The 11,415-nt window shown below is 41.8% G+C and overlaps 1 protein-coding gene across 1 annotated transcript; it reads right to left on the bottom strand.

Annotated features, from left to right (window-relative positions):
* Nucleotides 1–6,859: 6,859 nt before the first annotated feature.
* On the bottom strand, nt 6,860–11,114 carry LOC137382831 (immunoglobulin lambda-1 light chain-like). Its single transcript, XM_068055322.1, has 3 exons — nt 11,005–11,114; nt 10,514–10,861; nt 6,860–7,416 (listed from the first exon to the last, which is right to left on the bottom strand). The coding sequence occupies exons 1-3, from the start codon at nt 11,051–11,053 to the stop codon at nt 7,094–7,096; spliced, it is 720 nt and encodes a 239-aa protein (XP_067911423.1). The 5' UTR covers nt 11,054–11,114; the 3' UTR covers nt 6,860–7,093.
* Nucleotides 11,115–11,415: the final 301 nt, after the last annotated feature.

The following is an 11,415-nucleotide window of genomic DNA, read 5'->3' as shown; positions in this document are numbered from 1 at the left end:
ACCTGAGATCCTGGTTTCTCAAACAGGAAGACCAATCTCAGTATAAGAACAATAAACGGCTCCTCAACGGCGGAGCTGCAGAGACAGGCGGATGTTCTCTCTGGCAGAGGATGATGTTTTCTCCCTCTGTTCGAACTGCTACTCCTCGCCGTTATTCAGGCCATTCTGCTGATATACCGAACAAGAGATTTGAAGCTTTTTCGAAGGAGGCGATCAGATCAACGGGAGCACGTTTTCGGAACGCAATATGATGAGGACTGCTTACATGGAACAACACCGTCCAGACAGAGTCTAGCCGAAACTCCTGTTTGTCGCACGTTATTTTTCACAGCCCGATTTTCCCGACTTGACTTTTTGCTAGTGCCCGAATTAATAGAAACGTTTATGTTTTAAACATGCGGCGCTGCGTCCACCGTTTACACCGTTTCTCTCGCATCTCCACCGATCACGTGTGGGATAAATCCCACGGAAATTCCAAGCACCTATTTTATTTGATCAACATCTATGTAAATAAATATTGAGCCCTGAATTTTCCAGAGAGCCCTTGTACTCTCCTTCATGTTGTGTTTAGAACATAGAACATAGAACATAGAACATAGAAAAATACAGCACAGAACAGGCCCTTCGGCCCACGATGTTGTGCCGATCCTTTGTCCTCTGTCAAGGACAATTTAATCTATACCCCATCATTCTCCTTTATCCATATACCTATCTAAAAGAGGGGTTTAATTGGAATGCTGTCTTGGTTAAGATTGATTAATGGCGAGATTACCTGCAGTTATTGAAAGCAAAATACTGCAGATGCTGGAAATCTGAAATAAAAACAGAAAGTGCTGGAAATACTCAGCAGGCCTGGCAGCATCTGTGGAAACAGAAACAGAGTTAACGTTTCAGGTCTGTGGATTTTCATCAGAACTGTTCTGATGTTGCCAGAGCTGCAATTTACGGCACTTTCTGTTTTTATTTCCTGCAGTTATAATTTACTTCTGGTAAGGAAAATGAGCGTTTCATTAATTTGAGGGGTTGGGTACGTTAACTCAAGATTTTGATTACGTTTCGTATAACTGGTACAGGTACATCAGATTACTGGCTAGAAATCACAAGTACCAGAAAAGGAGACAACTGATGATGGTTTGCAGAAAACGAACCCAGAGGTGGAGCAGCGGAACACCTCCGCTCAGTCCGCAAACATGACCCCGAGCTTCCGGTTGCCTGCCATTTCAACACACACCCCTGCTCCCATGCCCACTTTTCTGTCCTGGGCCTGCTGCAGTGCGTCAGTGAACATCAACGCAAGATTGAGGAGAAGCACCTCATTTTCGGACTTGGCACCAGGACTATACATTGAGTTCAATAATTTCAGAGCATGAGTGGCCACTTTTTTTAATAATTGTTTTGTTATATTTTGCTTTATCGTTTTTTTAACCATGTGCCTGCCTTAAACTGGATTTTTCATGTTTGTGCTTTTGGCTAGGGCTGTTAATTATTCTGTCATTAACACTCTTTCTGCACTAATGCTTTGTCTTTCACTACACCATTAGCTCACTCTCTTTGCCTTTTCCCCTTGACCTTCTTGTCAGTTAATTTCTCCGGCCCTCTGTCCTATCACACGCCTCCCCTTTTGTTCTCTTTACCCCCGCCCCGCTTTACTTGCTTAAAACTGATGACATTTCTAACCTTTGCCAGTCTGATGATAGGTCACAGACCTGAAATGTTAATTCTGCTTCTCTCTCCACAGATGCTGCCAGACCTGCTGAGTATTTCCAACACTTTCTGTTTTTATTTCAGATTTCCAGCATCCGCAGTATTTTTGCTTTTATCATACTGGGGCGGTTGCCTACGGGCTGCTCCATAACAACACTGCTGGTCAGAGAAGGGAAATCTCTTTCACTCAGACTACCCATGGTGGTGCAACAAAACAAAGAAACTAGAACACTGCAACAAAAGAAATAGAAATTGCATTGCGCCATTTGGTCTTTTGAGCCTGTTCCACCATTCAATGATTTTCCTGGCTGATCTTCCACATCAAATACACTTTCCAGCCCTACTCCTAAATTCCTTGATTCTTTCAGTATCCAAAAAACTATCGATTTCTGTCTTAAATAAGCTCAACTACTGAGCAGTCACAGCCCTGTGGGGTACAGAATTCTGAAGATTGAGTGAAGAAATTGCTCTTCATCTCAGTCCAAAATATCTGCCTCTTATTTTGGGACTGTGTCTCCGAGTTCGAGACTCACCAGCCAAGTGAAAAAACCTCCCAGTATCTATCTCCGCTCAGTCCACAAGCAGGACCCTGAGCTTCCCGTTGCTTGCCATTTCAACACTCCCCCCTGCTCTCATGCTCACATCTCTGTCCTGGGATTGCTGCAGTGTTCCAGTGAACATCAACGCAAGCTCGAGGAACAGCATCTCATTTACCGATTAGGTACACTACAGCCTGTCGGACTGAACATTGAGTTCAATAATTTCAGAGCATGACAGCCCCCCATTTTACTTTCATTTTTAGTTATTTTTTCTTCCTTTTTATTTACATTCTTTTTTTACATTTTTTACAATCTTTTTTTTTTGCATTTATTTCATTTCATCTCAGTTTGTTCAGTTTGCTTACCCACTGTTTTTTTTTTCAGGTTTGTACTTGCTGCTGTTCAATATTCAGTGTATTACACCTCATCTGTACTAATGCTTTGTCTTTCAACACACCATTAACATATTGTTTGTCTTTGCTCCGTGACCTTTTGGTCAGCTATGTGGCCTGGTCCATTCTAGCCATCCTTTGTTATCTCTTGCCCCACCCCCACTTCACTTGCTTATAACCTGTGACTTTTCTAATATTTTTCAGTTCCGATGAAGGGTCACTGACCCGAAACGTTAACCCTGCTTCTCTTTCCACAGATGCTACCAGACCTGCTGAGTGGTTCCAGCATTTCTTGTTTTTCTCCCAGTATGTATCCTGTCAAGCCCCTTAAAATTATATACGTTTTACTGAGTTCACCTCTCATTCTGCTCATCTCAAAGGAATATAAGCATAGTTTACTCAATTCCCTTCATCCCAAGAATCAGTCTATTGAACATGTGTTGCACTATCTCTAAGGCAAGTATATCCCTCCCTAGGTTAGGAGATCAAAACTGCTCACAGTACAAGTGTGGGCTCACCAAGGCCCTGTCAAATTGTTTGCTATCCTAATGCAGGTGGAAGTTGGGCGGCAGCTACATGAATGATAATATCTAATGCATGCATTAGCATTTTATCTTAGGAGTAGACATGAAACAATGTGCACAACCAGGTATGGTGACTGAAAACAACTTTCACGTTGTGTGTCAGCAACATATTTGAGATCAGGTCAATATTAATTAGTAACCCGATCATGTTATTTTAATAATTTCTCACTATATGTAACTACGCAAAATCTAGGATATAGCAACAGGTCATTTAAGCCTTCCGAGCATTCAGTTTCGACCTTAGGAACAAAGGACACAGGAGCAGGAGCAGGCCATTGAGCCCTTCGATCCTGGTCTGCCACTCAACTAGATCATGGCTGACCTTCGACCTCAACGCCATTTTGCTGCACTATTCCCATATCCCTTGATATTGTTTATGTCTAGAAATCTATCACTCTCTGTCTTGAAGATATTCGTGACTGAGCCTCCACAGCATTCTGGGCCAGTGAATTCCACACATTTACCACCCTCTGAGTGAAGAAAATCCTCCTCATCTCCGTCCTAAATGGCCTGCGTCTTATTCTGAGATTGTTTCCCCTGGTTGTAGAGCTCCACCAACCCCCTCCACCTCAAACGCATCCACCCCACCCCAACCAGGGGAACATCCTTCCTGCATCAACTTGGTTGAGCCCTGTAAGAAGTTTGTATGTTTCAATGAGATCACCTCTCATTCTTCTAAACTCTCGAGAATATAGGCCCAGTCTCTTCAATCTCTCCTCATAGGACAATCCCGCCATCCCGGGTTTCAGTCTGGTGAACCATCATTGCACTCCATCTATGACACTCTCCTTTGGTAAGAAGAACAAAACTGCACACAATATTCCAGGTGCAGTCTCACCAGGACTCTACACAATTGCAGCAATACTTCTTTACTCCTCTATTCAAATTCTATTGAAATAAAAGCTAACATACCATTTGGCTTCCTAATTGCTTGCTGCACCTGCATGTTAGCATTGAATGACTTATGAACAAAAACACCCAGGTCCCTTTGGACATCAATACTTCCCAATCTCTCACCATTTAAGAAATACTCTGCATTTCTGTTCTTCCTACCAAATTGGATAACCTCATATTTTACCGCATTATATTCCATCAATCATATTCTTGCCCACTCACATAACCTGTTTGCATCCCCTTGAAGACTCTTTGCATCCTCCTCACAAATCACATTCCCACCTGGTTTTGTGTCATCAACAAACCTGGAAATATTGCATTCAGCCCCCACATTCAAATCATTGATAAAGATTGTGATTAGCTGGCACACAAGCACTGATCCTTGCAGTACCCCACTAGTCAAAACCGACTAACCTGAGAATGACCTGTTTTTTTCTACTCTCTATTTTCTGTTCATCAGCCAATTCTGAAAATTCAAACACACCGCGTCCATGGCTCCCCTTATCTATTCTGCAATTACATCCTCAAAAACTAATCGGTTTGTCACATGATTTCTCGTTCATAAGTCCATGTTGACTCTGCCCAATCCTACCATTATTTTCTAACTGTCCAGTTATAACATCCTTTATCATAGGTTCTAGCATTTTCCCTACTACTTTCAGGCAAACAGTTCTGTGGTTCCCGTTTGCTCTCTCCCTCCTTTCTTAATTAGTGGGGTTACATTTGCTATCATTCAATCTGCAGGAACAATTCCAGAATCTATCGAATTTTGGAAGATGATCACCAACGCATCCACTGTCTCTGCAGCCAACTCTTTCAACAATGTGCATTGTTAATCATCAGGTACATGGGATTTATCAACTTTCAGTCCTATTAATTCTCCAGTGCTACTTTTTTACTGATACTAATTTCTTTCAGTTCCTCATTTTTGCGAGCACCTTGGTTGTTTAATATTTCTGAGGGTTTTTATCCCATTGAGGAAACGCAAAACTTACTCTACCTCCAAATTTGGTGTGATCTGCAACTTGTTTATCGAACTCTGTATGGTTTCATCAATATATATGGCGAAAAGCTGTGATGGACGAACTAACCCCTTCGGAATTCCGTTTGTCACGTCCAACCAATCAGAGAACGAAACACTAATGCTTACTCTCCCTCTCCTCCCACCCAACTCGGATCTTCAAATAAACTATTGATTTCATCTGTACGTGGAGATCTGATATTTTCGCCTCTCTGTTCTAGTCCCACGCATCATCCCAATAGTAGTAACAACATTGCAGATACGTTCGGCACTTTCTCCAGCCCTTCAGTAGCATTTTTATAGTACGGAGTCAAATAATTAGCACAGTTCTATATAACTCTAACATAAACCCCCCTGCTGTTGTATTCTATTCCAATGGAAATTAGCCGGCACTTTGTTTTCACTCGCTATGGCCTTAACAACTAATAATACTACTTTAGCGATTTATGTACTGTAGTTCTAAATCAGTCTGATCAAAGAAGGCAAGATACTAAAGGGATACTTGAACCGTGTTGCTGATTTGTGTGAGGCTGAATTTAAAAAGCGCAACTCTTATATGAGCTGGTTTCGGTCAAAGGCCTCAAGGAATCTCTAGTTACGGCTGTTTGACTTGTTTCTAAAAGAACCTGATTCAATCTAACCATTATTGACCAATTAAAATCATCGGATAATTTTGAGAAAAAAAAAGCTAGGTCAGAAATTGCACCGCGTTAGGCGCGGGGTCTCCAAAAGAGAGGCGGTCACGGGGTTTGCCCTGAATTTGTGTAACCAGATGATTTAGAAACACTTGCACCAAGTGCTTTGAATTCTTCAGCTCCATCCCTACACGAACAATATTCAGTAGGAACAAAAACAAGAAATGCTGGATTCACTCAGCAGGTCTGGCAGCATCTGTGGAAAGAGAAGCAGAGTTGACGTTTCGGATCAGTGACCCTTCTTCGGAACTGACAAATATTAGAAAAGTCACAGATTATAAACAAGTGAGGTGGGGGTTGGGCAAGAGATAACAAAGGAGAAGGTGCAGATTGGACCAGGCCACATAGCTGACCAAAAGGTCACGGAGCAAAGGCAAACAATATGTTAATGGTGTGTTGAAAGACAAAGCATTCGTACAGATTAGGTGTGAATATACTGAATATTGAACATCAGCAAGTGCAAACCTGAAGAAAAACAACCTGAAAAAAACAGTGGGTGAGCAAACTGAACAAACTAAGATGAACTGAAATAAATACAAAAAAAGATTGTAAAAAATGTAAAAAGGAATGCCAAAAAAAAAAGGAAGAAAAAATAACTAAAAATGACTAAAAATGAAAGTAAAGTGGGGGGCTGTCATGCTCTGAAATTATTGAACTCAATGTTCAGACCGGCAGGCTGTAGTGTGCCTAATCGGTAGATGAGATGCTGTTCCTCGAGCTTGCGTTGATGTTCACTGGAACACTGCAGCAATCCCAGGACAGAGATGTGAGCATGAGAGCAGGGGGGAGTGTTGAAATGGCAAGCAACCGGAAGCTCAGGGTCCTGCTTCAGTAGGTCTATCTTTGAAAATATGTTGCAAGATTACTTCCACGTGTTCGTGTACATAATCTCATTATTCCGACTGATGTTAAAGGCTTTACAGAAAATGTGCAGAATGTCGCTAAAATAAAACCGCTATTTAATCACATGGAGGAAGTTGCTAATAATTGTTTCAGACCCAACGGCACAGAAAAATAACAACACACGAGATAGCGGAATGGTCGTTTTATTAAACTGTGATGTTCGTGAGGTTACACTGAAACTTTGATCAGTTCAGGGTGAACACACTGCAAAATACAGACAGCGGAATCCACCGGATAACCTGCACAACTGTTCTGATTTGAAATGTTCCACTTAAAAACAAGCATGTAATGGCCGTTTGCGGAATATATTTGTAAAGAAACTTTGCTGCTGGAATAACAAATCAATACATAAGATTTTGAATCAGATACAACTGGACCTCGAGATACTTGTTTTAAGCGGATTTGCCTGTGTCTCGTGTTTAACCACACAGGAGTAAAGCTCGTGTGAGTTCCACTCTGAGGCTGGCAGAGTCAGATAACTGCTCACACTGAACGTGTTGTCCGTCTCCTGCTGGATCCGACTGGTCTCAACACCATTCCCTCTCACACTGTCATCTACAGTCCACTCAATCTCCACAGCTCCCGGGTTAAAACCGCTCACCAAACACACCAGGGTCGCCGTGTTCTTTGCTGCGATTTGATCCGATGAAGGCGGAAGGACGGAAACCGAGGGGACCCGTGGATCTGAAAATCAGAAATAAATTGAAGTAGATCCATTCTTCATCCACATAAAAGTCGGAATCAATGTTTTACATTGTCCAAAACTTTTAAAATTAGATGACAGGTTAAAAAGCTATTAGGAATTTAACAGAACGGAACCCCTTTCGTGTCAACCGTTGAAAAGCTGGGGCCAACAGTCCCGGGAAATATATAACCTGAGAAAAGATCCCTACTTTTCCTTAAGGCAAGGAACACATACAAATTCTTAAGAGGAAATTGAATCTAACCAAAATAATGAGCTCAGAAAATAATATAAAGATTTAAAAGAATCGTAGTAAGCAATAAATCAGAATTAGGATTTATATTGAAGGCAATGCTGACAACAAAGACTATTTCACATTTAACGCCAAACATTCGACTTTGAAAAAATTGACTGTTAAACCAACTATTAAATAATTTCGAATTTGCACTTGCTTTGACGGAAGTGAATCTTGGACTAATATTTGGATTTCTGTCGTTTTGCTCCTTTCTCGCTGCCACGAGGTTTCCCGCTCGTCCGACGGTGACTCTATTGCCTAAAACCTCAGAAGACTGTTCTATCACATTCTAATTACGCTGTTTGGGGACTTCTTTGGGGTCAGTGTGTCACAATTCATACGTTTTCACTAAACAGAAACTGTTTCCTCTAAATAACATCTGTTATTGTGAACTATTATATCTATATTGTCTAATAATATAACCTCAATCTGCAAGTAATAAAGCCAACCTGACCTGGTTTATATTCATCCCTCAACTAACATCGTTAAAACAGATTATCTGGCCTGTGATGTTTGTGGGACTTTGCGCAAATAAGCTGCCGAGTTTCATACATTGCAAAGGGTGACTGTCCTTTAAAAAGCACGAAATTAGCTATGAAGTGCGCTCAGATGTCCTGAGGTCGTGGAAGGCGGCATAACAATGCAAGCTCGTTCTTTTTTTTTCTTATTCTTCAATCGAAATATTCCCATGAAGGCAACAACGAAATATTACCAAGTGTAAGAAGATTAAAGCCGAACTCTCAGAATCTCATATCTTTTAAATAACCCGTCGCACCATGTATTACAAGCACCAGCTGCCAATGACAAACCTCAGTAAAATGGTTTATGTAATGTGAAGAAATGAAGAAAAGGTTGAAACACTACTTTTTTCAATACTAAAATGAGAGGCCGAAACCTCGACAATTGGTTCTGATGTTGAGGTGTGATGTCAGCTACATCGGCGCGTCTCACCAGCACTAGATGTGACCGTGACGGTTTAACAATCTATTGCCATTCAGAGAGTTTCGCCTTGGAACCGACAACTTCGCCTCACTTTCCTAACTTTATTAATTTGGAGACTGAAACTGCGATTAGTCTGACAAGTGCCTCCAACCCCTGTTGTCAGAGTTTGTATAATCTCCAGGCCTCACCCAGAGTTTAGCTGAAAATTCAGGTACTGAAATATCTGAAATCTCGTGGGATTATTGCACAGGTTTTACCATCAGTTTATATTATTGTCTAAATACAAGAGTTTTGCAGCGAACTGAGCGTCAGCTGGGTGGACGGCTAGAATATGAGACAGAAAGACCCCAACAGCGTGGGCTCAATCCCTTTACCGGCTGTGTTAGCTCATGGAGGCTTGTGCCAAACTTGAGGAGTGGTGATCCTCAAACTATGTATCACCAACTGTCTCTCTAATGGGGAGAGATGCCTCTGGACCTTTAGGAGAGTAAGCAAGTAAATAACGAACGAGAAAGTTAGTAGCAGCGATCGTTTTGAAAAGGAATAATTGAAAATATTCTGTCGCATGTTCTGTTTTATATCTCATTTTAGCCCATTTTGCTGTGATGCCACCGAATAACCAAGTCAAAATAGCGATAGAGTATGTGCATTTTCCATTTTACTCCTCTCACCCTAACCACAGAACCGACAGCAAAGCGCAATTGAGAGCACAAGAGCAGCAGGAAGAATCTGATACCGATTCCGAGACATTGCTACACAAGCCCCTGACTTGTTAAGAAAATAGGCATCATGTCAATTATTGATGTTTGTTATTGCGGAATGCAGAAAATCGATCAGTGTGGATGGTTATCACCAGCTGAACTTAGCTCATCAGTGTGATTACTATCGTCAGCGGGGATTAATGCGAAATGTCGGACTGAGAATCATGTACTGAGCGGTTTTCACTGAGTTTGGAGACGAGTGAGAGAGATTTACAGCAAGTCGCCACACTATCCTTCCGCAGTCTCAATCCAAGAATGATGATTAAATTCCGGTACTACTCTCAGTAGAATGAAAGTTTTGAGCTTGTGTTTATGCCTTTTGAGCCGAAAAGGGCCGCGGTATTCCGGTCTCAAAGACCCTGTGGGATTCATAGAATCATAGCCAGAAACAGGCCAATCGCACCCTTTGAAAGGCGCCCACTTAGTCCTTTTCCCATCCATTTGTTTTTCCTTTGTCAAAGTTTTATCCACTTTCTTTTTAAACGATAGTCTGATTCTGCTCGCCCCATTCTTTGAGGTAGGACACTGCAGTCCTAACACTCCACTGGGTAAAGAAAATATCCTATCCAGTCCCTTCGCCCTTCTACCAATGACATTCAATTGATGTCCTCAGGTTACCGACTGGTTTATGTAATGTGAAGAAATGAAGAAAGGGTTGAAACACTACTTTTTTCAATACTAAAATGAGAGGCCGAGCCTCTACAATTGGTTCTGATATTGAGGTGTGATGTCACACATCAGTGAAAATATCTGTTTTCATTTTGCTCAGAACTATGCTCATTTCTAGCAGATGATCCTGTAAACGTCCAGTAGACCGAGCTTTACTCTCGTTCTCATGTAACTAAAACCTTGCAGCACTGGTATCATCTTAAAAAATTGCCTCTGTCCTCTCTTACAACCTGAAAACCCTGCGCAAAATTGGGCGCAGTTATGCCTATCTTTTAAATGTCACCGGACGCTGATTCACAAGCTCTGTATTCTAAGAGAAATAGTCCTGTTTTGCTCTCATCCAACCTACCAAGCCAGTGATTTTAAAGTGATTTTTGATATTTCGATGTTAACGCTGAAAATGTTAAAGCTCAGTAGAAATAATTTACTTACTGTCCAGGTTCAGCATGGTTCCTCTCCCGAAAATAAATGCAGCTGTACTGCCAAGCAGGGCAGCACAGTAATAATCGGCGGCGTCCTCCGACTGCACATTGGTGATGGTTAAAAGCAACTTGTTACTCGATGACTCCACAGACCCGGTAAATCGATCTGGAATCCCCGAAGCTTTACCGCCCAACTGGCTCCAAACCAATACAGGGGCACTGCTGGGTTTCTGCCAGTACCAGCTCGTGTAGTAGCTGCCGATGCTGCCTCCGGACATGGTGCAGGTGATCTTGACGGTGCTCCCCGGGGAGGTGGAGATGGATCCTGGCTGAGTCAGGACAGCATCCGCGTTTGTGCCTGGTGAAATAACAAGTTATTGATCAGTCAAACTCTGCAATTGTGAATATTGTTGCTAATTCAGGTCTGTTAAACACAAGCACAAAAAAAAATTCCGAGCAATGCAAACAGCAGCGATAATGAAGGTTAACGCCTGTACTTACTGTGGAGACACAGCATCAGTGCGGCAAGAACCTGAACCCATTCAGTCATGGTGAAGGTTCTAGTGAGGGTCAGATGGAGAATAGTTCCTGACACGAATGTGGTTCTGGGCTCTTTCTAAACCTCTCCTTAAAAAGTTTCAACCTTCGCAACGTCATTGAATATTAAATTTACATGCAAATTTCCATTCATGTAAATCAGGTCACGGGATCCCATGCCCTGTGTTGACTGATATTTGAATTACGCGCATGTCAGCCATTTTAGAAAAAGAGAAACAAAACGTCAATGAGATCGGATACAACTGGAGAATGATTGAGCATAGTAAATACTTTAATAGCTCTATGGAGCTCGGGAAGAGCGCATTGGATAAGCAAAGTATGAGTTGAGATTTGATTTGTTTGCAGCAAGGAAGT

Source organism: Heterodontus francisci, chromosome 23, assembly GCF_036365525.1.
Source record: "Heterodontus francisci isolate sHetFra1 chromosome 23, sHetFra1.hap1, whole genome shotgun sequence".
Lineage (NCBI taxonomy): Eukaryota > Metazoa > Chordata > Chondrichthyes > Heterodontiformes > Heterodontidae > Heterodontus > Heterodontus francisci.
This window is presented reverse-complemented; position numbering and strand designations above follow the sequence as displayed.